At 42.5% G+C, this 27,242-nt stretch overlaps 1 protein-coding gene across 2 annotated transcripts in view; it reads right to left on the bottom strand.

Moving 5' to 3' along the window:
* The window catches only part of LOC120932125 (phenylalanine-4-hydroxylase-like), a 77,777-nt gene extending 53,306 nt beyond the window's left edge, over positions 1 to 24,471 (bottom strand). Inside the window, exons 1-3 of one of the 2 annotated variants that reach the window (XM_040344281.1) lie at positions 24,319 to 24,471; positions 21,582 to 21,686; positions 10,047 to 10,230 (exon numbers count right to left, since the gene is read on the bottom strand). In XM_040344281.1, coding sequence (XP_040200215.1) covers positions 10,047 to 10,230; positions 21,582 to 21,686; positions 24,319 to 24,360 — 331 coding nt within the window. In that variant the 5' untranslated portion in view covers positions 24,361 to 24,471. The remainder of the gene's footprint in view (positions 1 to 10,046; positions 10,231 to 21,581; positions 21,687 to 24,318) is intronic. The other variant, XM_040344282.1, reaches the window with a different exon arrangement.
* Between the last annotated feature and the right edge of the window lie 2,771 nt (positions 24,472 to 27,242).

The raw sequence follows: 27,242 nt of genomic DNA, 5'->3' as shown, positions 1-27,242 counted from the left end.
CTTGGAGGCTAAGAATATGTATGTATCATACAAACCAGAGGGAGTGCAACTGGGGGGATCTGTAGTGGAGAAGGATCTGGGGGTTTTGGTAGATCATAAGCTCAATAATAGCATGCAATGCCAAGCTGTGGTTTTCAAAGCGAGCAAAGTTCTTTCTTGTATTAAAGCAGAGTTCCACCCAAAAGTGGAACTTCTGCTCATTGTACTCCTTCCCCCCTCCGGTGCCACATTTGGCACCTTTCGGGGGGAGGGGGAGAACAGGATACCTGTCTTTCACAGGTATCCTGTACCCTCAGCTGCAGGTATTTGCATCACTGCTTAGGCTCCCTCCTCCTCCCTCCTTCCTCGGCCACCGGGCCAGTAGGAGAGAGGAGCAGAGCCTTGCGCATGTGCAGTAGGGTTCCCGGCGTTAAGACGTAAGGCTACACTGTCGGGTTCCCTTACTCACAATGGAGGCGGCATGCACCCGGCAGCTGATGGAAACATCAGCTGCAGTGCTGACAGGACAGGAAAAAGTCAGTAGCTGCAGTATGTGCAGCTGCTGGCTTTTAATTTTTTCAGCAGTGGGTGGACCTCCGCTTTAAGAGCGGTATGGACTCCGGAGAAAGAGATATAATGTTGCCCCTGTACAAATCATTAGTAAGAGCGCATCTGGAATATGCAGTTCAGTTTTGGGCACCAGTTTTCAAAAAGGATATTGAGGAACTGGAGAAAGTGCAAAGAAGGGCAACCTAACTGATAGGAGGCATGAATGAGCTCTGCTATGAGGAAAGATTAGAGGAACTGAATCTATTCCCTCTTGAGAAGAGGAGATTAAGGCTGCATTCACACCTAATCGCGGCGTTTTGTCCCGCGAATTGCGGTGACAAATTGCGGCGTTTTGTACCACGATTTGCGGCGACAAAACGCTGCGATTGTAACCCCCATTACCCCCAGGTCCACATCTCCTATGCCGAACGCCGAAGCCGCCTGAAAAAAAGGGTCCGGGACTTGTTTTGAGCTTCAGGCGTTCAGCGTTTCGGCGTTCGGCGTGGAGATGTGAACATCTCCATAGAGGGCAATGGAATTTCTCCCCTCCAGCGTATCGAGCGTCGGGCGTAAATACGCCTAGGTGTGAATGGAGTCTTAGGGGGGATATGATCAACATGTACAAATACATAAGTGGCCCTTATGTGAACTTGGTGTTGAGTTATTCACTTTAAGGTCATCACAGAGGACAAGGAGGCGCTTATTATGTCTAGACGAAAAAAGATTTCATCTCCAAATACAGAAAGGTTTCTTTACAGTAAGAGCTGTAGAGGTGGTTCTGGCCAGCTCAGTAGATTGTTTTAAAAAGGGCCTGGATTCTTTACTATATGTACATAATATAACTGGGTACTAACATTTATAGGTAAAGTTGATTCAGGGAAAATCTGATTGCCTCTCGGGGGATCAGGAAGGAATTTTTTCTCCTGCTGTAGCAATTGGATCATGCTTTGCTGGGGTTTTTCGCCTTCCTCTGGATCAACTGTGAGTGAAGGATTGTGTATATGGTATTGTATTTATTTATTTTTGGTTGCACTAGATTCACTTGTTTCTTTTTTCAACCTAGTAAAACAATAACAGCAGGTAGGTATCTACGCTACTGAAAAAAATTACTAATATTGGAAGAGGAAAGCAGCCAGCACTATTTGTTGATAAGCAAATATATAAAAAGTCCACATGTGGCGCTAATAAAAAGCAACATTCTTTTCAATTGACGAGTTCAGATGTGATCCCTTGGGAAGTTATTAATCAATGCCTATCACTTGCTGCTATCTGGTAAACAGATTTGAGTCTCACGTGGTGTGGTTTGTTTCCCTATACACACTAAAAACTGGTAAGGGATTATCTTCTTTTCCTTTTTACAACCTGACTAACTACCGTATGTAACTATGCATAGAGCACATGTGTCAAACACAAAGCCAGAGGGCTGAATCCGGCCCACCAGGCAATTTCATATCGATCTCGCACCCAGTACTTTGTTTTTAGCCTGAACCCTGCACACAGTCCCCCAAACCCTGCACTCTGTACACATTGCGCCCCTGAGCTCTGCACGTAACACACATCTGAAAAAAATGCCACTCAGAAGACCTACTCTGAGCCCTTACTGCGTGCTGGAGCTGCAGGTACTAAAAAAGCATTGAGGCCATAAGTCCATATTCCGTCCGCAGATCTGCAAACGGTCTAAGCTTTCCGTGTCTAAAAACGTGCTTGACATGCGTGATCCCATATGGTTTCCACCCAGTCCCTATATCTAAGTTCTTAGTTAACACTTACTAAGTAATTCTAGTCCGCAATAATCATATTCTCTAACTTCCATGACTGTTACTGAATAGGGCAGTGATGGCGAACCTTGGCACCCCAGATGTTTTGGAACTACATTTCCCATGATGCTCAGCTACACTGAAGAGTGCATGAGCATCGTGGGAAATGTAGTTCCAAAACATCTGGGGTGCCAAGGTGTGCCATCACTGGTATAGGGGAACCTATTTACATTCTAACTGGTACTGGCTGCAGACCTCAGCTTTGCCTAACTGTCTAAAAATGTTAGTAAGAGGGGAAACAATGTCCATGCAGTGGATTCCAGACAGCTTTAATTAAAAGATTGGCATATGACAGCACTAATCTTCGTTAAGTGTATAACCAGAGTCTTTTTTCAGTTTTGTAAAGAGCAGGTAAATTTTTCGATGTATATGTACCACTTTCAGCCACCCTCTGAAGAGTTTTTCGTCACACCACTGCGACTTTCTCAAAGGGAAGATTGTGCATGAGCCAACTGGAAATGAGAAATACATTACATGTAACTAATGCTAATGTATCTCTTTAGGGGGCAATATAACCAATTGCAAGGCGATTGTTCTGTGTGCACCGGATTACAGTGCACTTACATTGTGAGTGAGATTTAACTTTGTTTTAATAAGTTACAGCTAATTTATTTACATATTGAGCAATTGGAGATATTTTTATGTCACTAAGCTGCCATCATTGGGAGCCAGTGGTGGTATATGATATGGAGAGAAGTGTAATATCTGATGGTGGAGGAGTAAATTGGTGACATAAGGAGTCGATAAAAAAGCTATATAGTACCTCGTGCAACAGGGAGCAGTGGACCTAATTGACCTTACTGTGAAGTCGGTCAATCCCCTCTGGTAAGCAGTCTGTTTAAATGGTGGAGGAGCATGGCTCCGGTGGTGAATTTATAATATTATAGGCACAGTTGCAGCCAAGATTATTAATGGTGATAATATATATATATAGCTTTGGCAACATACAGTATACCGTGCTGAGCCAATCATGGCGAGCAATGTATTCTGTTAATTAATACAAAGCCTACTCAGTTTGGCAGAGGCTGCAACATCAGCCTGCGCCTCTCTGACTCTCAAAGCTAATCCGAGCAGGCTTTGTATTCATTAATAGAATACATCACTGGCCGCGATTGACTCAGCGCCGTGTACTGTATGTATACTGTATGTTGCCAAAGCTACTGTACATACAGTATCACCGCACATCCAGCGGGCTGAAGCTACATACAGTATTACTGCATATCCAGCGGGCTGACAGATTAGGGACGTTCATTTTGGGCCAGCTTGGCCCAAATGAATTAAAAGTGCACATTTCATACCGGAGTATAAGACGAACCCCAATTTGTGGGGGATATTTTTAAGTATAAAAAGTCATCCTATACGCCAGAAAGTATGGGGTGTGTGTGTGTGTGTGTGTGTGTGTGTGTGTGTGTATATATATATATATATATATATATATATATATATATATATATATATATATATATTGTAGTAGTGTGGTACCCCAGGGGTGTGGTGACCCAGGATTCTCAACCAGGCAGGTTGAGGGGCTCCAGGGTATTTGCTATTTTAAGAGGAAACTGGCTTTTCAGTTTCCTCTGTGTTTACTAAAATCCACTTTGGGATCTGGAGCCTGGGGATTTCGTAGAGATCCGGGTGGGATGAAATCCCCAGTCCTGAGTTCAGGCTTTAGAGCTGATCAGCACACTGATTGTGCAGGTGTGTGTGGGCCTGATAGGAGACTCAGGACCAGCATTCTGGGCTCCACCCTCCCGAGGAGTCCAGGCTTGGAAGGGAGAACTCAGAGAGTGCAGGTGTGCACTGGGAAGTAGCTAGAGAGCTGTAGAGTGCAGTTGTGCACCGTGAAACCCAGAGACCTAAATCTGAGGTTGCTGACAGGCGTCAGGAGGGCTTCATGCTGAGCAGTGGTGCTACTGCTGAAAACGGCCAGGTGGCTTGGCATTTCCTTTTACATGTGTGAGCCAGGAGGCTGAAGTCATTATTTTGTTTGGACTTTATTTTTGCCTTTAATAAAAATGGGCTACCAGGCCCTTAAATATAGTTCTGGACTGGCGTGAATCGCTTAAAAACCGCATATCCCACTTGAGCTAAACACCCCCAATATTACAAGTGGTGGATTCATGCGGGCACAAGACGGTGGCATCCGGGTCCTTGCTCTACAGTGAGTTCACGTCAGGAACTGTTGGATGTGTGCGGAAGTGCAGCCAGGAAAAAGGCATTGCATGTTGCAGGTTATGTGCCTGTGAAAGGAGAATCTTGGCAGAACTGGAGATCTCTGCAAAAGTAAGTTCATATGAACTGTGTTTGTGTGCTTGAGACAGCACAATATGTGTGTGCAGCTGAGGAGAGCTTGCATGAAGTGAAAAGCAACTTGCTTTAAAGTGACAGTGCTTCATTTTTGCTGGACGGTGCAAAAGTTTGGTGGAGTGACTGCGAAGATGATGCAAGGGTTTGAGCCTGCTGGAGAGCATTGCAGACTGTTTTTTGCTAAACCAACGCCAGTTAAAGGGGAAGTGCATGTGGTTGCCCCTGGCAACGCTGGTGCAGGCAGGCCAGCTGTTAATATGCAAAGTCCCATACTTACAAGAGGATGCAGTTGGGAACGTTCTGCTAATGCTCTGAAGCAAGAGCGCTGTTTGCGGTGCAGAGAGTGGGGGCATGTTGTCTCCAAGTGCCCTTTGTCTCAGTCGCCAAGACAAGGTGACATGGCCAGACAAAGGTCTGCGACCATGTTTGGGAAACCTAATTTGAGTGCCAGGAGTGTCCAAAAGGCGGATCAGAAGTTTGAGAGGTATGTGGTTGCCCGTAGCAACGGTGGTGATGTCAAGTCTGCAGACCACGTGAGAAACGTATTGCCGACAGAGGATCGTGGCAAGCTGAAAGCAACAATGCATCAAGAATCGCAAAGTCGCTGCATTTGGGAGAGTCAGCAAAGTACAGCTGGAAGAGTGCCATCTCCTTTAGCAACGAAAGATCAGATGTCAACCGGAAGGAGGAGCTACAGTGGAGATGTGGGAAGGCGTCCCACTAAAGATGTGTGCAAAAATGTACCATGCCTGGAATGTGGTCAGCTGGGGCATGGCATTTTTTCTTGTCCCAGATTATGGAACTTGGCTGGAGATATGGCTACTGGGCACAAGTCTTTGTCTGCAAGCCCAGATCCTTGTGCAAGTGTGTTTGCCATCACCTCTGGCAACAGTAAGGAAGTACCTGTTGTGCCTGCAGGGGGTGCTAAGGAGTCAGCAGTGGCTTCTGCAGTTTCATCCCAGGGAGAGTTGGCCAGTGAAAGTGCGATAAAGGACAGACAACGTACTCAAATGAACATGGCAGCCCCCGTTACAGTGATCGGTAAGACTGTTGCTGGTAAATGCATGGAAAAGATTGACTATGTGAATGTGCACACTGGAGTTGCAGTGACCCCAAATGGGAGATCCACTGTCTGTGTGGAAAAGGACTTGCCTCGCTGCAGTGCCCTGTTCAATGGGGAGGCAAGTGGTAAAGTTGAATGTGACAGTGTGATGGGTAAAACTGATAATATTGTGTTGTCTAAAGTTGATGGCCCAGCTGCTAATGGGCTAGTGCAGCTCACTAGAGATAACAATGTTGCTATGAATGCAGTTAAAGATGTGTTATCTCCCCTAGCAACCGTGATGAATGCCACAGAGGTGTCCCTAGAAACCCCCAGGGAGCTCTGCGTTTTGGAGCCGGAGGTTGCATGGGACAGCTATGGTGCTGCTCTGAGGGATAAGACGGTACCTGAACATGGTGATGACAAAATGTTAAATGCTAAAACTAATGTGTTTGAAAACACTCATGATGGACGTGTCTTAATGCTGTCTGGCAATGACAGGTGTGAAGGTGTTCATGTGTTTAATGAAGCGCCACCAGAGCAAGGTGGTGAGAGTGTGGTATTGCAGCCTGCTCTGGTTAAAAATGTATTACCACAGTCTGGTTTAAACAAAAGTGACGTCTGCAATGTGTCTGTTGCTGTGCCACTCTGTCCCTCTGGTAGCGCAGAGATAACCGATTGGGACAGATGGGCAAAAAGCCTGTTGGCTTTGTTGGAAAAGGCCTCTGTTGGTAAGAGTGGAGCAGACATGATTTCTGCAGTGCCAGATGAAGGACCTGCAGAGCAACTTGTATGCAATGGTGCATTTGCTGCTGCAGATGATGTTGCTCACAAGATGGAAGCGCCAAGTAACGGCGAACGCACAGAAGAGATCATGTCTGTGATCCACAAAGGGCCTAATGATATGGTAATGAATGATGCCGCGCCAAATGAGCTGATGTTGGTGGAAGTGCCAGAGGGCACAGCAATAAATGAAGGGATTGTAATCAAAGGTCCAAATGTTGTGTTATGCGATGTTCAGCGGTCAGGACAGTTGCTGGCAGAGGATCTCATGCCAGTGGAGTTGGTGTATACTGAAGCTGCCGTGGACAACCACTCCGCTGGGTGCAGTTCCTCTCCAAACACTGCCCTGCGGAACATGGGTGAAATTAAATATGACAAATGCATTGATGTTTCTGACCATGATGAAAAATGCAGCATGTTGGCGATTTTTGATGGTATGGTTGCCATGGGTGACATCAAAAATAAAGGTAGACCTGATGGTCTTGGTCAAGTTGATATGGTTGTAGCAAACCCTGAAGATTGTAGCAAGACAGGAAATGATAGGTTTGACACAGAGGTAAAAAGTAAAGCAGAATTAGGCCCCCTACAGGTTCAGGAGGGTAATTCTGGGGAAGGTTTCCTGAGGTTCGAGGAACTTCTAGGATCTGAGAAGGATCCTGGTAAAAAATGGTTGGAGGGAAAAAGCCCAAAACTTAGCAAGGTGTCACATGACTTAAAAACCTCAGAGTGGCGAGACAGTCAGGATGTCCTTCAGAGGGAGACTAGGATGAGGCCGCAGTCATATGAGGGTGTTAGTGATGAAACTGACATAATGAAGCATGCAGTGTACATGGGGAAACAAGTGACGCTAAGTTTGGACAGTAAGTGGGTGCCCGTACATAGAGCTCAGAGAGGGACCAGCGTCACCCCAATAAAAGAGCCCCCGCTTATTACTAAACAAGTGTATAAAAATATGATCCCTTACAAATTAAATAAAGGGAAAGGGGGTGGTCTATCGGAAATTGAGGGAGACTTTGGTAGCCTTAATGGTATCGGACCCTCAAAGCTCAGAAATCAGCCTTGGGTGCAAAAAGGTGCCAAGAGTAGTAAACTCCCTACTGATAAGGTGGCTAGTGTAGGTCCAAGGGAAATGGGAAGACAGCGCTTTTGGAAGCATACACGTAAAAAGGCATGGGAGTGTCTTTGCAGACCCCGAGTAAATCTAGCAGGGGGACGCGGAGAAAGTCACCGGATGGGACAAGGTTTGGCCCATGTGGGTGGTAGCTTGCATGGTCATGCCAAAGTGAGGAGGTTGTACTGGTGTGTTCCGCCCTCTGGGTCGAAACAAGGGGGGGAGATATGTAGTAGTGTGGTACCCCAGGGGTGTGGTGACCCAGGATTCTCAACCAGGCAGGTTGAGGGGCTCCAGGGTATTTGCTATTTTAAGAGGAAACTGGCTTTTCAGTTTCCTCTGTGTTTACTAAAATCCACTTTGGGATCTGGAGCCTGGGGATTTCGTAGAGATCCGGGTGGGATGAAATCCCCAGTCCTGAGTTCAGGCTTTAGAGCTGATCAGCACACTGATTGTGCAGGTGTGTGTGGGCCTGATAGGAGACTCAGGACCAGCATTCTGGGCTCCACCCTCCCGAGGAGTCCAGGCTTGGAAGGGAGAACTCAGAGAGTGCAGGTGTGCACTGGGAAGTAGCTAGAGAGCTGTAGAGTGCAGTTGTGCACCGTGAAACCCAGAGACCTAAATCTGAGGTTGCTGACAGGCGTCAGGAGGGCTTCATGCTGAGCAGTGGTGCTACTGCTGAAAACGGCCAGGTGGCTTGGCATTTCCTTTTACATGTGTGAGCCAGGAGGCTGAAGTCATTATTTTGTTTGGACTTTATTTTTGCCTTTAATAAAAATGGGCTACCAGGCCCTTAAATATAGTTCTGGACTGGCGTGAATCGCTTAAAAACCGCATATCCCACTTGAGCTAAACACCCCCAATATTACAATATATATATATATATATATATATATATTAGGGCTGTGGAGATTAACTATTAATTCATCGATTAATCTTGAATTTTTTTGATCGATCAAAATTATTTTGATTGGGACTCACCTCTCCGCCGGCTTCCGGGCCTTCAGGGAGTTCCGTCGGAGATCTGGTGATGTCACGGACACCGGCGGGGCTTACCGTGTCCATCTGAAGGGCTCCTTTGCTGTGCCTTCATATCTGCATGCCGGCGGGACCTTACTATCTGCCACACGCAAGGGCTGTTACACTTCCCTCTATCACTTCCCTCTATCAACCTGGGATTCTACAACCATCCACTGGGAGTTGTGATAGTTCCCTTCACGGGACATCTACATGCCAACAGACTGATGTTAACCCCTCTCCTCATCTGGATTCAGCAGTGGCATCGTTGTACACATTTTTATACCAGTATCATACTTAGCTACATGTTTTTATGACTGCTTTTGCTACCGTTTGTTATTACTGGCACCATTTTTACAGTTTATGTAGCTACATAGATTTTATCTCCAGTGCAATATTTATTTTGTTATGTATTTGAAGACTATAAAAGTTTTAATGCTATTTCCATTGAGCGCTGCCTTTGTGTGTTTTTTGTATCCTGCTATCCATTTTTCCAGTGGTTGGTAGCTGCACTGGGAATCAGCCTGCAAGGTGATCAGCTAAAAGTAGATCTGTATGTGCGTTATAATTAATCGAAATTAGTCGATTAATCGATTAAAAAAAATCGATTAATATCCTAATATATATATATATATATATATATACACACACACACACACACACACACACATTTCGAAGACACAAGGGGATAGATTTACTAAAACTGGTGCACTCAGAATCTGGGGCAGCTGTGCATGGTAGCAAATCAGCTTCTAACTTCAGCTTGTTCAAATACATTTTGGCAATAAAATCTGGAAGCTGATTGGTTTCTATGCAAAGCTGAACCAGATTTAGAATTATCCAGTTTTAGTAATAAAAAAACACTTGGATTTTTTACCAGGACTTTTATTGATTACATTTAATAATATGGACACTAGAGTTTTTCATGTGGTTAACATTGTTGCATGTTTATAATAAATGTATATCGAATAAATAGGTGGTGAATAGTGGTTGCACTGCACTTTATTCATTGTTAAGATCCCCCATCTTGTTATTTAAAGCAATTGTGTATCTTTTATTGTCGCCCTTCCAGCCTTATTTAAAAAAAAAAAAAAAAATCCCACAAACTATATTTGTTTAAAAAAAGTATTTTGCATTGGTAGTGCCAGCTTTTTCACCAGAAGCTTGCAAATTAACCCTAGAAAAGGCCAGAAACAAATTATATTTTGCTCCCAAAGATTCCTATGGAGTAAGTTTGAGGATTGCATATCTTTTGTTTACTGGTCACTAATAGTTAAAAACACATGCCCATCAAGTTCATCCAACAAATAGATTCTGCATATATAAACAAAAAAGTAGACTAGCAAGGCACAGTCATGTACAGCTGATAGATTACTTAGCTCAATGGACAATATCCACACTGAGATCCATAGCATAAATAAAAAAAGAGAAAAAAATTTACCAGCATCCTTTTTCTTATCTCGGGACAGTTCATGCACAGTGGCCCCAATATCTTGCCTCAGACATCGGGCAATCTCATCCAGTGCTGTGGTACTTTTGTTGTCCAAATTGATGAAAAACTGGTACTCATCTTTGTTGAGACGAGAAGGTCTGGACTCTATGTGGGTCAGACTAACTCCCCGCTCCTGTAAGGAAAGACATAGTTATTTAAAAGTGGATCAGTCAAAAACATTTGCTTAGATACTGTTATTTCACAGCAACGTTTTAATGTGATATTTAAGGATGAGCTGTAAGTTTTGATTCACTTTGGGCACAATGCGGATGTTACAGTTTTTCAGTTCAGCAAAACTCTGAATTTGTGGCTAAAAATGTGCTTCTGATTCCATAGTATACTGCATAACCCTTGTCCCTGGTTAGATGGGTCCCTGAGAAACAAAAATCTTTAAGAATGAAGAATGAACCATCCTCCCCCTCAATTCAGAAGAGCGGGAGCCCAGCAGCCATATTGTCATTGTGTCTTGCAGAAGGTTGGGGAAAGCTGTGTGGAGAAGGATGCTTTGCTATACAGTGGTATACTGTGCTATCCTATATTATACAATCTATAGATAACTACATTGTAGATTGCAGTGTGATGAGCTATGTATCCTAGGTACACTAGGTACACAGTTCCATAAACGTATACATTATATTACCAAAAATATTGGGATGCCTGCCTTTTACACACACATGAACTTTAATGGCATCCTAGTCTTAGTCTTGCATGGTTCAATATTGAACATAATTGCACAAAGAAAGGTCCATAAAGACATGGATGAGCGAGTTTGGGGTGGAGGAACATGACTGGCCTGCACAGAGTTCTGCACAGAGTCCTGACCTCAACCCAATAGAACACCTTTGGGATGAATTAGAGCAGAGACTGTGAACAAGGCCTTCTAGTCCACATTAGTGCCTGACCTAAAAATGTGCTTCTGGAAGAATGGTCAAACATTTCTATAGTCACACTCCTAAACCTTGTGGACAGCCTTCCCAGAAGAGTTGAAGCTGTTATAGCTGCAAAAGGTGGGCCAACTCAATATTGAACCCTACAGGCTAAGACTGGGATTCCATTAAAGTTCATATGTGCGTTAAGGCAGGCGTCCCAATACTTTTTGTAATATAGTGTGTGTGTGTATATATATATATATATATATATATATATATATATATATATAAATATTATCAGCAAACTCTATTACATATCACAGTGGAGGCCACTGTATGTGCATATAAAATACTTAAATTGCCCCAGTAACTATCACTCTCAGATAGAAATAAAAGGTTGGCCGCTCCAGGTGAGTTAGATATGCCTGATAGAAAATCCAATTGAGTGCTAGCCCCGGCCCGCCTTCATGGGTATATTAGAATAAAGAAGAAATGGCTGCACCAAAGTGACACCAGGGGGCACCAACACACAGTCTTGTAGACATGTTTCACACAGTACAATTGTGCATTAATAATTGTTCCTAATTTTTACCAGGCTTAATCAGTACCAGGTAATGATTAAGCACAATTGTAGTGTGTGAAACACGTCTACAAGACTGTGTTGGTGTTCTCTGGTGTCGCTTTGGTGATAATAAACGGCATTTGGAATCTACCGATGTGCAGCCATTTCTTCTTCATTCTAAACTTTCACTCTCAGACTGCTGGTGTTAAGACTATTGTACCAGAGACCTAAAATCTCTGCACAGAGTTGAGTGTATAATGCAACACATTCTGGTCACTTCGGTAAAGTTCTGAGAGTTTATTACAATGTGACACCTTTTGTTTCTCAAAGCATAGCCAGCAGAAAGTTGACTGGTTGACAAAACCCTCTAGGGTTCGGCTTTTATTTTATAAATAGGTTCCTTTAAGCTAGTGAATTGTTGGTTCACTTACCTTTTTCTTCCATTTCCCTTCTAAATGTTTTTTTTCTTTGTCTGAATTTCTCACTTCCTGTTCCTCCTCAGTAAGCTTGCCCCCATCATCCGAGCCGTTCTGGCTGGGGGTTAGTCAGCCAGAACAGCTTACAGAGGAGGAACAGGAAGTGATAAATTCAAACAAAGAAAACAAAGAAAAAAAAACATTTAGAAGGGAAATCGAAGAAAAAGGCAAGTGAACCAACAATGCACTAGCTTAAAGGAACCTATTTAGAAAATAATAAACTAACCTTTAGAACCCCTTTAAGTGCAGAACAGCTTGTTGACTGCCAGCATTACTAATAGGTACTCCTCCAGCTCCTGCTCTCTGGGGCTGTTTATGTGGCACCATCCATAGGATGCTAGGTAAATTTAGTTTTGGCTTGCTCTGTAATCAGAGAAGCAGTGATCATTTGCCTTGATCTTCTCAAGGTTTCACAGGCTAGTAATTTGATTGTTTCCCCCTGCCTATCAGAGAAGCGTCCAGGAAACTTAAATGACTGGCCTAAATATTTACTATGCCCTGGCCAATCCCTGGGGAAATGTGCCTAGAAGGTGGTCTGGGAGGTGGTAAATAACCTGAAGCTTTGATGAGATTGTCATTTTAGATCTGTGAGCTTCTGGGGGATGCTTGCCCCTGAGGCACCTATGTACTGAATACTAGACATGTGCACACTGAAATATTTTGTTTTAAAATTTCGTTTTTGTCCGAAAAATTTATTTATTTAGTTACTCCTGAAATTTGTTTTTATTTATTTTGTTAAAAAATCCGAATTAATTAAGGTCAAATCTGTCAATTAAAGGCTTATGGTGTCTGTCAAATGTTCGAAGAAGATTCGCCGAAGCAGCTAAACTGTACGACGCCGCAATCGTACATTTCCGGTCGAATGCTCCGCCCACAAGCTATAGTAGAATTCTAATGTTATATGACTAGTAATAATTATATGTATTAATTATTATTACTAGTCAACCAATATTAGAATTCTTCTATAGCCTATGGGCGGATCATTTGACCATAAATGTTCGCTCGCCCGATCGTATGTTTTTAGCTACTTCGTCGAATCTATGTCTCTATAATGTGGAATCTTTTCTCTCTATGTCGAATAATCTCAGACTAATAGAGTTAGGTTAGGCACATTCAACCGCAGGTTCGATAGACACAGATCGCTATTGTCACCGTCATGTCGAATCTTCTATCTATATCAAACTGTTGTCGCAAAAAAAAGAAAATAAAGCATTTTTTATGTCGGATCTTTTGGATTTCGGATTCTGCACATTCGTTATCGTTTGTTAAAACAAATGCAAAAATGCATTCAGACGAAAACGAATGCACATGTCTACTGAATACTAGACCTCGCTATTAAGTGATTGAGTCTTAGGAGCTGGCTGCTTTAGAAGTAGAGAACATGGCTGACCTCTGCATATATATATTTCATGGTCCCCAGCTATGAGACCTAACTATTATGGAGTTATCTCAATTTCCCCAGCATTGAGACTTTATCTATTCTGGAGCTATTTCATGGTTCACAGCTATGAGACGTTAACTAATTTGAAGTTACCTCATGAAGGTCCCCAGTTATGAGAAAATAGACTGCACTGTAAACTACCTCATGGTTCCTAGCTGTGAGAGCTAGACTGTGCTACTTTTACCAAGAGAAGTGTGTACTCTGCCAATTGTTCGTAGGCATTTTGGAGTATCCCATATCCCCTCACCCCTCTCTTGTTAAATTTCTTTAGCAATAAACATAAAAAGACATCACCTGGACCAGTGCTGGTGAACGTTGATGTTTTGTAACTACATTTCCCATGATGCTCATGCACTCTGCAGTGTAGATGAGCATCATGAGAAATGTAGTTCCAAAACATTTGGGGTGCCAAAGTTCGCTATCACTGCCCTAGACTGTTTAATGGAGCTGAAGTGAAAGGATTGTTGCTTGTGTTACTGGCATCCATTGTACTACATAGGGAGAACTCATTAAATTCTCAGCGGCCCCTTCAAGGGTAGTGCCACGTTCATGCACAGCTTTAACAAATCCTCTCTAAACCTATAACTTAAAGATTTAGGTATTTTCAACAGACCCCAAAAGCCCCATGAAAATGGCCTCTCTCTGCTATATTTTTATTTTATTTTTTTCATTTTGCCTTTGTTTCCTATGACTCTTCATTGACAATAGTTTGTTTATTAGCCCCACAAGAAGAACACATTTATTTTTAAGATTCAACCTTTGTAGACTTGGGATTGAGGGAAAAGTTTTGATTTTTTTTTCTAATTTAGAAGACGTTTTGTTGAATACAGGTAGATTTGATCATCCCTATTGATATTTATTTAAAAAAACGTTACATAGTTTTCCAGCCCTGCTGTTTGCAGTCTGTCAAAGTCTGTGGCAGGCTTAAGTATGCTGTGGCTGGATGGGGCTAAATGCTGTACCGAGTGGTACTCACATTTAAGGTCCTTTGCTGTCAGGGCATTTGTCCATGAACGTACAGGACCCATAACACATGATTTGGCGCATGTTCTCCTGGCCCAGGGGGGCTTAATCACTTACCACCTAAGCGTATTATTAATAACAATTTCACACAGTTTTCACCTAGTTAAGCCTCGTACACACAACCGAGGAACTCGACGGGCGAAACACATCGTTTTCCTTGTCGAGTTCCTTATCAGGCTGTCGAGGAACTCGACAAGGCAAGTTTCTCCATTCCCGTAGAGGAAATAGAGAACTTGCTCTCTTTTTGGCTCGTCGAGTTTCTCGACAGTTTCCTCGACGAAAATGTACACACGACCGGTTTCCTCTGCAAAAAATATCTCCCAGCAAGTTTCTTGCTGGTTTTTGCCGAGAAACTCGGTCGTGTGTACGAGGAATTACAAATGATAGTATACTGAAAAGTGACAATGTACACCGGTATAATAATGTTTTAATGCATCACTTCACTATTCGAATGCAGCCTTCTGATCTAATACTTCAGTCTACATTTATTTGTAATGCCCCTGTTAGACATCAAACGTGTTTTAGTATGTTGACCAATTATAGGCAGGGAGGAGAAAAGCAAATGAAGTTCAGTGATTTGCAATACCCAAATAAATGAAGAGGGTGGATATTCTTTCTTAAAGCTTATAGGCTGGGGAAATTGTGGTTATCTGACGAGCCCCAAATCAGTGTGTTTGACAAATATGGAAACCGCCCCTAACAAATTGCTTAAGCCATGGATAGTATTCAAGAGCATCTGAAGTGTATTAGCTAAACACACATGTTTTTCTGTCATGTCCATTTATTTAGCGTAACATCAGAGAGACGGAGGAATTACAAGTAATGATGCAACTTCCAGAAAAAAACACTAATTGTTGCCAGAAAATGAAAGGGACTGGTCTGTAATGTTAACATGAATTTCAAAATTACAAAAAATGCTAGCTCCCTGGTTATTTCATTGGCCTTAACACTTTTGTATTAAACATTGCAGAACGAATATCCTTATACTTGTTTCAGGTTAAAGCATTTTCAGAAGGGAAGGTAAAAGCACGGCAGCCCCATGTTTCTCCCATGACAAGTGTTCTTTAAATATAAGCTTTAAACTCTTTAACTGCAGGGAGATGATTTAAAATCAGAAGCATGTTTTATTTTATTTTATTAAATTGCTGCTGGGTTTTTCATTTTTTGCTAAATAAAACAAAAGATGACGGAAAATTTGGAAAATGTTGAAAACAGGTAATTTTTCTCCTTCACTGATGTGCGCTAATGAGGCTGCAGTAATGGGCACTGATAGGCTGCACTGATGGGCACTTATAGGCTGCGCTGATGAGCCCTGATAGGCAGCACTGATAAGCAGCACAGATAGGTGGCACTGATGGGCACTGATGATCACTGATGGGTGGCACTGATGAGCACTGGTAGGTGACACTGATAGGCAGCACTGATCTGTAGCACTGATTATGAGACAATGATGGGCATTGATTGGTAGCACTGTGAGCATTGATGGGTGGCACTGTGGGCACTGGTAGGTTGCACTGGTGGGTACTGGTAGCTGACACTGGTGGGCACAGAAAATGCAGCCAGGGCTTTCTGTGTGAGGGACCGAGCTTCTGTTTACATCATGTGATCAGCCATCATTGGCTGACAGCTGATCACGTGGTAAGGGGCCGGGATCGACCCCTTACTCTGATCTGTGATCAGGATTGGAAAGAAATCCTGGACTGCCACACTCCGTTAAACAACATCTTTATTGGATAAAATCAAATCAAAACATGATCCAAAAACAGTGCAGTCAAAAATAGAAAGTGAACACTAGGACAAAAAAATGGTTAACATGTTTCACATCGTCAGGTGCTTACTCATAGCTATGGTTCACTCATGCTTTACAAGCCGAATACATTTCAAAGTGCTCCGTCAGAGGCTCTACTAAATTTGGTCAAATTTATGCAGATGATTGTTTACTCAGGGAACTGGTTCTGTTTGTGTTATTTTCTTGTTGTGGTGGAGGGGGGATTGACTTGGTCTACCACCAAGGGGACAAGCAAGCCAATCTCATGATCAACGTGGGTGAAGAATCTTTTATTTACATGTAGCGCCCTGCTCCCAATGAGTGGCGCTATGTGTTAAAATTGTAGTTATCTGAGCAGTAGTTGGCTCAGAAGGATTGTGTCTAAATTATGGCTCTGTCTCAAGCACCCTCAGCACCAATCAGTTTCGACCATCACTGCCCTGTATTGGCTCTGTGGCTCTGTACAGCAGAGGCAGGAAACAACATGCAAAAACGAAACTAGAAACTACAGGTACATTATATGATTGATTTTTATCTATTTTTAATCATTTTTAAAAGGAATCAGTTAACTATTATGTCTCTATACCCTGTAAACAGTCATTTCAGCAAAACAATTTTTTGTATTTACAACTCCTTTAAGGGACAGACACCATTTTGTGGGGTTCGTCTTCTGATCCTCACCTGAGGGCCCTCCTGGCCTCAGGGATGTGTTGGCAGTTTCTGCCTCGGGGCCACGTTGGCCTGAGGCCTTGCAACAGAGATGTAGGCCCAGGAGCAACTGGGGCCTACTGATCCAGGGATGATCCTGTGTCGCCTTACCTGATGAAAGGTACCGAGCAATTGAGGACTCAAAATTTACCTCACAGAGCTACTGGAGATCCTGGCACTGAGAGCTGTGTTCTTTTCCTTCAGAATTTAACCCAGTGAGGGGTTGCACAAGTCTGTGGCAGAGACTATTGAGCGAATTCTAAGTTCACCAAGTCTGTGGCAGAGACTAATGAACGAATTCTACTACCTAGTCTGTGGCAGAGACTATCTTTTGATCAAGCTTCACACCAGCTGCTTGGACAGTGAGAATGGGCCTATTTGGTGGTTGCTGAGTCCAGCGTGAAGACAGTTGTTCCTCTGGACCTAGGAGAATGTCTGTGATCTGCAAGTAAAGCCTCGTACATACGACGAGGAACTCGACGGGCAAAACACATTGTTTTCCTCGTCGAGTTCCTTGTTAGGCTGTCGAGGAACTCGACAAGCCAATTTTCTCCATTCCCGTCGAGGAAAAAGAGAACATGCTCTCTTTTTTGGCTCGTCGAGTTCCTCGACAGTTTCCTCGTCAAAAAATGTACACACGACCAGTTTCCTCGGCAAAAAAAAAACCCAGCAAGTTTCTTGCTGGTTTTTGCCGAGAAACTCGGTCGTGTGTACGAGGCTTAAGATACCTGATTCCTTCCCATCCTTCTATCCCTCTGTTGGAAAGTTTGTTCAATAAAACCCTTGAAAGAGACTTTGTGTTGGTGCAGATAACTCTTCAAGTAGAACCCCTGAGACGAGCGCAAGGAACAGTAAGGTAACGGAAGGCCCAAATTTAAACCAGAAAGCTCCTACCGGGGTAGTGCTACCTACAGTTTGAGTTTCACTTTTGCCATATGGTTTTGGGACGGTACGTCGTCATCCGATCCCCCATAGGGGAGAGTGACGCTCTGACAGGTCGGTCCCTGCACAGTGTGCAGAGACAGACCTTTCATCTGCCTGCTCAGCGGGGATCGATGGAGCGATCTCCGCTGAGCAAAGCGGAGTCCGCACACGGACACAGACGGTGTAAAAAGGGCCCTTACTCTGTAGGCTGTTTAATCTATTATTAATCCAAACTATTCAAATCATCAAGATCAATTGCACCTGAACAGAATACATTAAAATATGTGTTTACTCTAAATATTGCAACAGAAATCAGTAGTTATAGAAAGAATATTATGAGAATATAATTGCATTTTGTTTTATCTGATTGTTTCTTTGACAAGGTTCCCATTGAAGTTATACTTTTCCATGTGCAGTCTAAACAAAACAGACAGTAAAACATTGTGTGACCCTTCCTAGTGTCCTTGAGGACTATTTGAAGAGTCAGAACACAAACATTCCATCCAAAATGTGCAAACTCTTCTAAAGAGGCGCACACACTCCCTTAATTTCACATGAAAAGCAAACAAAAAGCTGATTACAAATTCAAAGCAGCATTAGGATAATGTCAACAACATAACCTGTCATGAACTGCCAAAGTAAATCTAAACCCAATCACGAAAACCCCATATACACCTTAATACATTTATTTCAATATTGTTTTCAATATTTTGAAACCTTCAGCTTTTATTAAAATAATACCTAGTGATCCTTCCATCAAAGTCTTTGTTCAGGCACTCGCCGTTTCATGGTGTAGCCAGGTGCTTGGCTTAGAATGGAGAATGAGAGAAACCATGGCTGAAGCTGCTCTTTAATGCTGCTGCTCTGCAGTGTTGAACTGGTTAACAGCTAGAGGACCTAGAGCTAGAGCTTCTGAGCAGGAAGAGAGCAATAGACTGAGACAGGAAGCACTGCACTGTTGTAACTGTAGTCCAGGGGAGACTGGGCCCCAATGCTAGCTGGATGAGCTAGGACTAAAGACTGTCACTTTAAAGCTGCTGCACAGAGACCTTTACCTATTGCTTATGCCAGCCCTCAAAAATTCTTCTCTCCTGCTTACATTTTGTGAGTGGAATTTGACGGCTAGCAAGAAAGAGCTGCCTGGAGGCGGGGGGTGAGCACGGGGGGCTGTGACCACCACTGCATGGTGGGCACAGGCTTCATTGGTGGTCATAGGCTTCATTGGTGAACACAGGCTGCATTGATGGGCACAGGCTGCATTGGTGGACACAGGCTGCATTGATGGGCACAGGCTGCATTGATGGGCACAGGCTGCATGGAGGGCACAGGCTGCATGGAGGACACAGGCTGCATGATGGACACAGGCTGCATTGGTGGAAACATGCTGCATTGGTGGACACAGGCTTCATGGTGGGCACAAGCTGCATGGTGGACACAAGCTGCAGGGTGGACACCGGCTGCATTGATGGACACCGGCTGCATTGGTGGACACAGGCTGCATGGTGGGCACAGATTGCATGGTGGACACAGGCTGCATGGTGTGCACAGGCTGCATGGTGGGCACAGGTTGTATTGTGGGCACAGGCTGCATGGTGGACACAGACTACATGGTGTGCACAGGCTGCATTGTGGACACAGGTTTTATTGTGGGCACAGGCTGCATGGTGGACACAGACTGCATTGGTGGGCAAAGGCTGCATTGGTGGGCACAGGCTGCATTGATGGACATGGGCAGGCTTCATTGATGGACACAGGCAGGCTGCATTGATGGACATGGGCAGGCTGCATTGATGGACACAGGCAGGCTGCATTGATGGACACAGGTGAGACTGCGTTGTTGGGCACAGGTGAAGCAGCATTGATGGACACAGGTAAGCTGCATTGCTGGGCACAGATAAATTTGTTGTTAATATTTATTTTTATAATTGAATTCTGCATAAAACATTTTAGTGTCATTTCATGAGATGATTTATGAGGGAGTGTTTACTGGCGGAATTAGGGGTGGGGCAACTGGTGGCAAGTAACCTTTGAGGCCTGGCTTATAGACTTGAAATTTTGAGCCCTGGCTTATGCTAAGAGGTGCCTCTCAGGGTACATTGCACCATATCCCAGCCATCCTCCGACCTAGAGTGTACTCTAAACTAGTTATAGTATTATTATTCACATTGCAGTTAATGCTGATATTCACTGTGATGACTTTGCTTATTCATGAGTGAAATTAACTGGGTATAGCATGGTGGTGGGAGAGTCATGGTCTGGGGCTGCATGAGTGCTGCCGACACTGGGGAACTGCAGTTCATCGAGGGAACCATGAATGCCAACATGTACTGTGACATACTGAAGCAGAGCATGATCCCGACCAGGGGTCAAGTCCTGGGGAAAAAAGTGTGGGAACTCCCACCCAAGATCCACTCCCCCACCAAAAAAAAAATCATATGCTCATATGCATAATTACTAAACCGCTTTTTTTTCGATCCACTGTACCTTAGTAATCCTTTATGTTACTGGCCGCTTCCTGTATATGGATTCATCGGGTAGTGTGTGGGTATTCCGTCACTTCCTCAATGCCGCAATGTCTCCTGGGAGCTTTTGTCATTGTTCCCAGGGGACATTGCGGAGGTCTGCCGCGAGTTATCGCGGGATTTGGAAAGAAGCAAGTTCAGTGACTCGAGCTGGGCATCGCCGCTTAGTGAAGGATTGGCTCAGGCGACTCGGCTGCTCTAGTCCTGCAAAGGGAACTGAGTTCCTGCTGTGACTTGAGCCCTGATCCCGACCCTTTGGAGACTGGGCCGCAGGGCAGTATTCCAACATGATGATGACCCCAAACACACCTCCAAGATGACCAATGCCTTGCTAAAGAAGTCAAGGGTAAAGGTGATGGACTGGCCATGCATGTCTCCAGACCTAAACCCTATTGAGCATTTGTGGGGCATCCTCAAGTGGAAGCATCCACCAGCTCGTCATGGAGGAGTGGAAGAGGACTCCATTGGCAATCTGTGAAGCTCTGATGAACTCCATTCCCAAGAGGGTTAAGGCAGTGCTGGAAAATAATGGTGGCCACACAAAATATTGACACTTTGGGCCCTATGTTGGACATTTTCACTTTTGTTGACAGCGGTTTAGACATTAATGGCTGTGTGTTGAGTTATTTTGAGGGGACAGCAAATTTACACTGTTATACAAGCTGTACACTCACTACTTTACATTATAGCAACGTGTCATTTCTTCAGTGTTGTCACATTAAAAGCTATAATAAAATATTAACAAAAATGTGAGGGGTGTACTCACTTTTATAAGATACTGTATATATTATAAATACCTTCTCTTCTGTGTTTTTTTAGGTGATCACATAATCTATATTCTTGTCTGAGAATGTTAAATTCAATAATCATGAATGACAAGCTCAGTTCTGGAAGCCAAAGAAAGTTTGGTGACAGTAAAATAACCAGCATGCTTGCTGTAAAATACTTTATGGGAGAACTATCTATTTAAACTTGGAATATCATTGTTGTAGACATGAGCTGCCTACACAACTCATAAAATGTTGCTAAAGGGTAAATGTAAATCTAAAGCTTCCTCTGTCACCTATACTCGCATTGAATTACTACATTGTACTACATTGATACATCGCTCTGTAGAAGGGGGTGGTGTACCACAATATAAACAAGGTGGCAAGGATAAAAAGCATATGTAGAAAACTCATTGATCCTTACCTCAAAAATGCGCAGGACCTTGGCCAGAGCGCCAACTTTTTCTTTGAGAGAAAAGATCAAAGAGATCCTGTTGTCTTTAGTGCTCTCTTCAATATAGTTGGAATCCTGCACACCAAGGAAATGTTTGAGTTACTGAAAAGCTTTTCCTGAACAAGCAATATTCCTAGAACACTAGCAAACTAATACTCAAAATCAAAAAATAAATAAAAATACAAATTCAAATTATAAAATATAAATTTGAACCTCAAAAGTATTTCAATAAACATCTTTTTTTTTTACAGTAATTTATATAGTGCAAATATTGAGCAGATGCCCAGCATTTGGTATAAAGCGACCTCAGACAGTATGCTATCAAAAATAAGTATCATTTATTGGACATAAGATTACTGAAAAATAGAGGACAAAAAATGTCAATTCAAAACCTCCACCACACATAACAACGTTGTTATAAATAAATTAAAATTCATCACATATAGAGCCCAAGAAGCACAAACTCATAGCGACGGGTGATTGTGTCCTCTGTTCACTGTGCATATAAAGTATAATCGATCAGGCAGGTCATTGCTGATATAAGTCCATGGGGGGGGGGGGGGGGATCAGAAAGTAACACAGTGACAGGGAATCACCCGTTCAGGAGTATCAATGAGAGGGTAAATCGGTATCTAAACATTCCTAATGAATGCCAATATATAGTACCAACAATTTATGCAGTGCTGTACATATAGTGCACATTTACATCATCCTCTGCCCTCAAAGAGCTTACAATCTGGGGTCCCTGTTTCTGTCAGACGTGCATGTTGGAAAATCAGCAGCTGACTGGGCATCCCTGGTCAGAACACAATAGAACAGCAGGTTATAATGTGCCTTTATATCCTGTGAGAGCAAGGAGAGAAGAGAGTGCCACTGCAGATGCGCACAACGCTGGTTCAGGTGAGGACTCCAGTCAGTGTTAGGGAATAGGGCGAGGGGCGACGATACAGCTACTGGGACATTTTTTACTTAATGCAAGGAATGCATTAAGGTAAAGATGATTTGACTTTAGAACCACTTTAATAACTTAATTTAATAACATAGTGCATATAATAATCTATCGCTGTAACACATGCCAACCAATCAGAGTTTAGCTTTTGGTGGTGCTGCTGAGTGAGCAGAACAATTTCTGATTGGCTGTTACAGCAAAAAAACATGTTGACACGAGTCTCTTATTTAATTATAAAGTGCACACTGCATGAGCAGCCTCATTTCTGATTGTTATTACTAACTAATATGATTAAATTATTTATTTTATATACCTACGAGGGTTCTTTAAAACGTTTCCGCACTTTTTTAAAGTCTATTAAATGTAAAAAAGAGCGACAACTTTTTGAAGAACACACACATATATATATATATATATATATATATATATATATATATATATATATATATGTATATGTATATATATAAAATATATTTTGATCTACAAAAGAAAATGCAAGGAATGCATTAAGGTAAAGATGATTTGACTTTAGAACCACTTTAATAACTTATTTTAATAACAAAGGGCCAGATTCACGTAGAATCGCGGCGGCGTAACTTATCCTAGATAAGTTACACCGCTGCTATTTTTCATCGCAAGTGCCTGATTCACCAAGCACTTGCGATGAAAACTACGCCCGCGGCCTCCGGCGTAAGGCGGGCCAATTTAAATGGGCGTGTGCGCCGGACCTACCGCGCATGCTCCGTTTCCTAACTCCCGCCGTGCTTTGCGCGCCGTGACGTCATTTTTTTGAACGGAAACGCACGTAGCGTACTTCCGTATTCCCGGACGGCTTACGCAAACGACGTTAAATTTTGAATTTCGACGCGGGAACGACGGCCATACTTTAGACAGCAATACACTTGCTGACTAAAGTTAGGGACGGGAAACTTGACTACGGACGAAGTAGCGAACGCGAAAAACCGTCGTGGATCGGCCGTAACTCCTAATTTGCATACCCGACGCTGGTTTACGACGCAAACTCCCCCCAGCGGGGCATCCTAAGATCCGACAGTGTAAAACTATTACACCTGTCGGATCTTAGGGATATCTATGCGTAACTGATTCTATGAATCAGTCGCATAGATAGAAACAGGGATACGATCGCGTATCAGGAGAAACGCCGTTGTATCCCTTTTGTGAATCTGGCCCATAGTGCATATAATAATCTATCGCTGTAATACATGCCAACCAATCAGTGTTTAGCTTTTGGTGGTGCTGAGTGAACAGAAACATTTCTGATTGGCTGTTACAGCAAAAAATTATGTTGACACACGTGTCTCTTATTTAATAATAAAGTGCATACTGCGTGAGCAGCATAATTTCTGATTGTTAATACTAACTAATATAATTAAATAATTTCTATTATATACCTACGAGGGTTCTTTAAAAAGTTTCCACACTTTTTTAAAGTCTATTAAATATAAAAAAAGTGCGGCAACTTTTTGAAGGACCCAAATATACATATTATTATTAAATATATTATTATAATATATATTATATATTTTGATCTACAAAAGAAAACACACTAGTCCATGCAAAATACATTGCAAAAAAAAAAAAAACACATTCTGCAATTATTACATGCAGTACAAAGGTTACATTTCAAATGTGTACAAATAGTCTTGCGTTATTTTGCAATACCAATTTAAGAATAAAACATAAACCTTGTAAGGTAAGCACAAAAACTAGATAAATACACAACATTTTTCAACTTACATAGGTATGTCCTCCATTCATCTTGCCTGTATCTATATTCATTTTGCTAGTGGTGGTCTCAGAAGAGCTGAGGTCAGCCAATGCACCTGTGTGAGATCTGTGACACGATGCCAGTAGTAGCAGAGAATTTAAAGCCCTTCTCTTTCCTCAATAATCCAGCCTCTTTAATGTTCTTCACCAAAGCCTCTCCAATCACTGGTCTGCCTAAGGAGGCGCTGCCATCATGTGACTGGCTGGATGTGGCAATCGCCTCCTCACTTATCTGTGTTCATGGAATGATACAAGTGGCTTTCATAAACACAACCAACAAATTGCAAAAATTGCTGCCTGTTTTTCATTCAAAACATATGTCATGTATCTGTGTGTCAGTAAAATGCTGTTAACTGTCTTCATTTCGAATGCTCTTGTTTTTGAAGACTCGTGTAACTGAAGAATTATGGTCTGCTACGCTTTACCATATTATATAGTGGTGTCTTTATCTAGTACCAGTAATATATATTAATATGAAGAAAATAGTTAAACTTTTTAGTAGATATGACTCTTAAATAACAAAATCTGCCAGGTATTGTATTTGCCTGCAGTGGCTGACCATCCAGCAGCTACGCCGCTGAAGATGAATGTGTCAAATACAGACTTCATTGATTGCAAAAATGTATAGAACAGCCTTTCTCAACAAGGGTTCTCTCAAAGGTTGCTGGTGGGTCCATGAGCAGTGAGCACTAGCATATTGGTCTCCCACCTTATAGTTCCAGTGCCAACATCTCATGGCAGAGCCAGTGGTGTGGGAGCAGAGAAACATCTCCTCTCATTTCTTAGGTAAGTAACCACTACTGCCAATGATTTTTTTTTGGTTGTCTATAAGGGAGTCTTTGTCCCCACTCACCATAAGTATAAGATATACGAGGGCCTTTATTTTCACTGACCATCAGTATAAGGGGGTCATTTTTGCCAATGTTGAACAGTGTAAGGAGCCCTTTCAATACTGACCACCAGTGTAATGAAAGCCTTTCCCTACTGATTGCCAAAGTAAGGGTCCCCTTCTCCCACTAACCACCCTTAAAAGGGGGCCTTCTCCCACTGACCATTGATATAAAGGGGTCCTTCTCCCCACTGACCACCAGTGTAAGGGTTCTTTTCTTCCACTGACCATAAATATCAGTGTGTCTTCTCCTACTGACCATCGATATAAAGGGGTCCTTCTCCCCACTGACCACCAGTGTAAGGGTTCTTTTCTTCCACTGACCAAAAATATCAGCGTGTCTTCTCCTACTGACCATCGATATAAAAGGGCCCTTCTCCCCACTGGCCACCAGTGCATAGATTCTTTTCTTCCACTGACCATGAATATCGGAGTGTCTTCTTCCACTGACCATCGATATAAGAGGTCCTTCTCACTGTCCACCAGTGTAAGGGTTCTTTTCTTCCACTGACCATCAATACCAGCGTGTCTTCTCCCACTAACCATCGATATAAGGGGGCTCTTCTCCCCACTGACCACCAGTGTATGGGTTCTCTTCGGCTACTGACCACCAATATAAAGGGCCTTCTCCCACTCACCATCAATGAGGGATCTAAGCTCTCACTGACCATCAATGTAAGAGGGGTATTCCACACTGACTACTCCAGGAAATATGCACTAGATGAGCATAACAAGTAGCAATTATATCATGGGGGAAAGCTGCTCCATCCATAATAAACTATTGGAAAGATATCTCCCATGGGACTTTGTTTCAGCAATGGAAATCACACCATTTCGAATATATATATATATATATATATATATATATATATATATATATATATATATATATATATATATATTGAAAATCGTTGTTAGACAATAGGTTTAAAAATTGGTTGGTCTAATTTTGAGGACATTCCTACTAAGCACATATGAAGCAGGGATACATAAAATAAAAAATATATATCAACAAAATCAACCCAACGCGTTTCAACTTATGCAAAGTCTTTATCAGGGGTGAAGGAAGTGGAAGCAATCCTACATACATAGAGAAAACAAGAAAAAATGCATAGTAAAATTTGTATTGACTTTACCAAGTTATGCATGATTTTATTATTTCATATAACTTACAAATATATGGACGTAACCAATTGTCCAGACCAACAGGAAATGGTTCAGTGGTGCAGACCGCACGAGTCTCAACCCAAAACAGCCTCAAAGCCCCCACAGAGGATCAATGGTCACCAAAAAAGGGCAACAGAGGCGGCATGCTCGCATTCACTAAATAAAATCAAAACATAGGGACACGCTATCACTAATAAATGACATGTTTGGAAATGTTTTATCTATGGATTTTTATAAACATATCTAATAGTTTTAGAGATCAGGATGAATGTAACATTGTATATTTTTAAAAACAAACATCCAATTTAAATTAAATAAACCCTCCTATTGTTGTCAGCCAAGGAAGCTGCCATCTTGGCCTCTGTTTAATCTACAACTGCCATGATCCTGCACATGTGATCAGTTATGACACCAGCTATTGGATGGTTTGACAGTTTAGTTGAGCTAGTCATAGTGGCACACGGAATAAAAAAAAAAAAGACCCAAACACTCATAGACATGGATCTTTTCACAAAGGGACAGTTAATAATCCAGTGTGATTTCTTTCATTCATGGCCCTGCACAACCTTCTTAAAAACACTCCTGGAGCAACACTTACAGATTAAATACAGATTCCAGCTGATCTTACATATTTATTACCAGAATTTATCTTTCAACCATCTCAATGGAGTAGAGACATACCTGCAATGCGTAGACATACCCACAACGCTCCAAAACACCTCCACTTGTCATTCCAGGGGTTATGGTGCTGACTCCTATGAGCATTGTAAAATTCACTTTTCCTGGCCAGCCTCACGTCAGCACACAATGGGTTAACCCCTTCCTCTGGTCTTCCAGT

The sequence above is a fragment of the Rana temporaria genome, chromosome 3, assembly GCF_905171775.1.
Source record: "Rana temporaria chromosome 3, aRanTem1.1, whole genome shotgun sequence".
NCBI classification, from domain to species: Eukaryota; Metazoa; Chordata; class Amphibia; order Anura; family Ranidae; genus Rana; species Rana temporaria.
The sequence above is the reverse complement of the archived record's forward strand: the minus strand, read 5'-3'. Positions and strand labels throughout refer to the sequence as shown.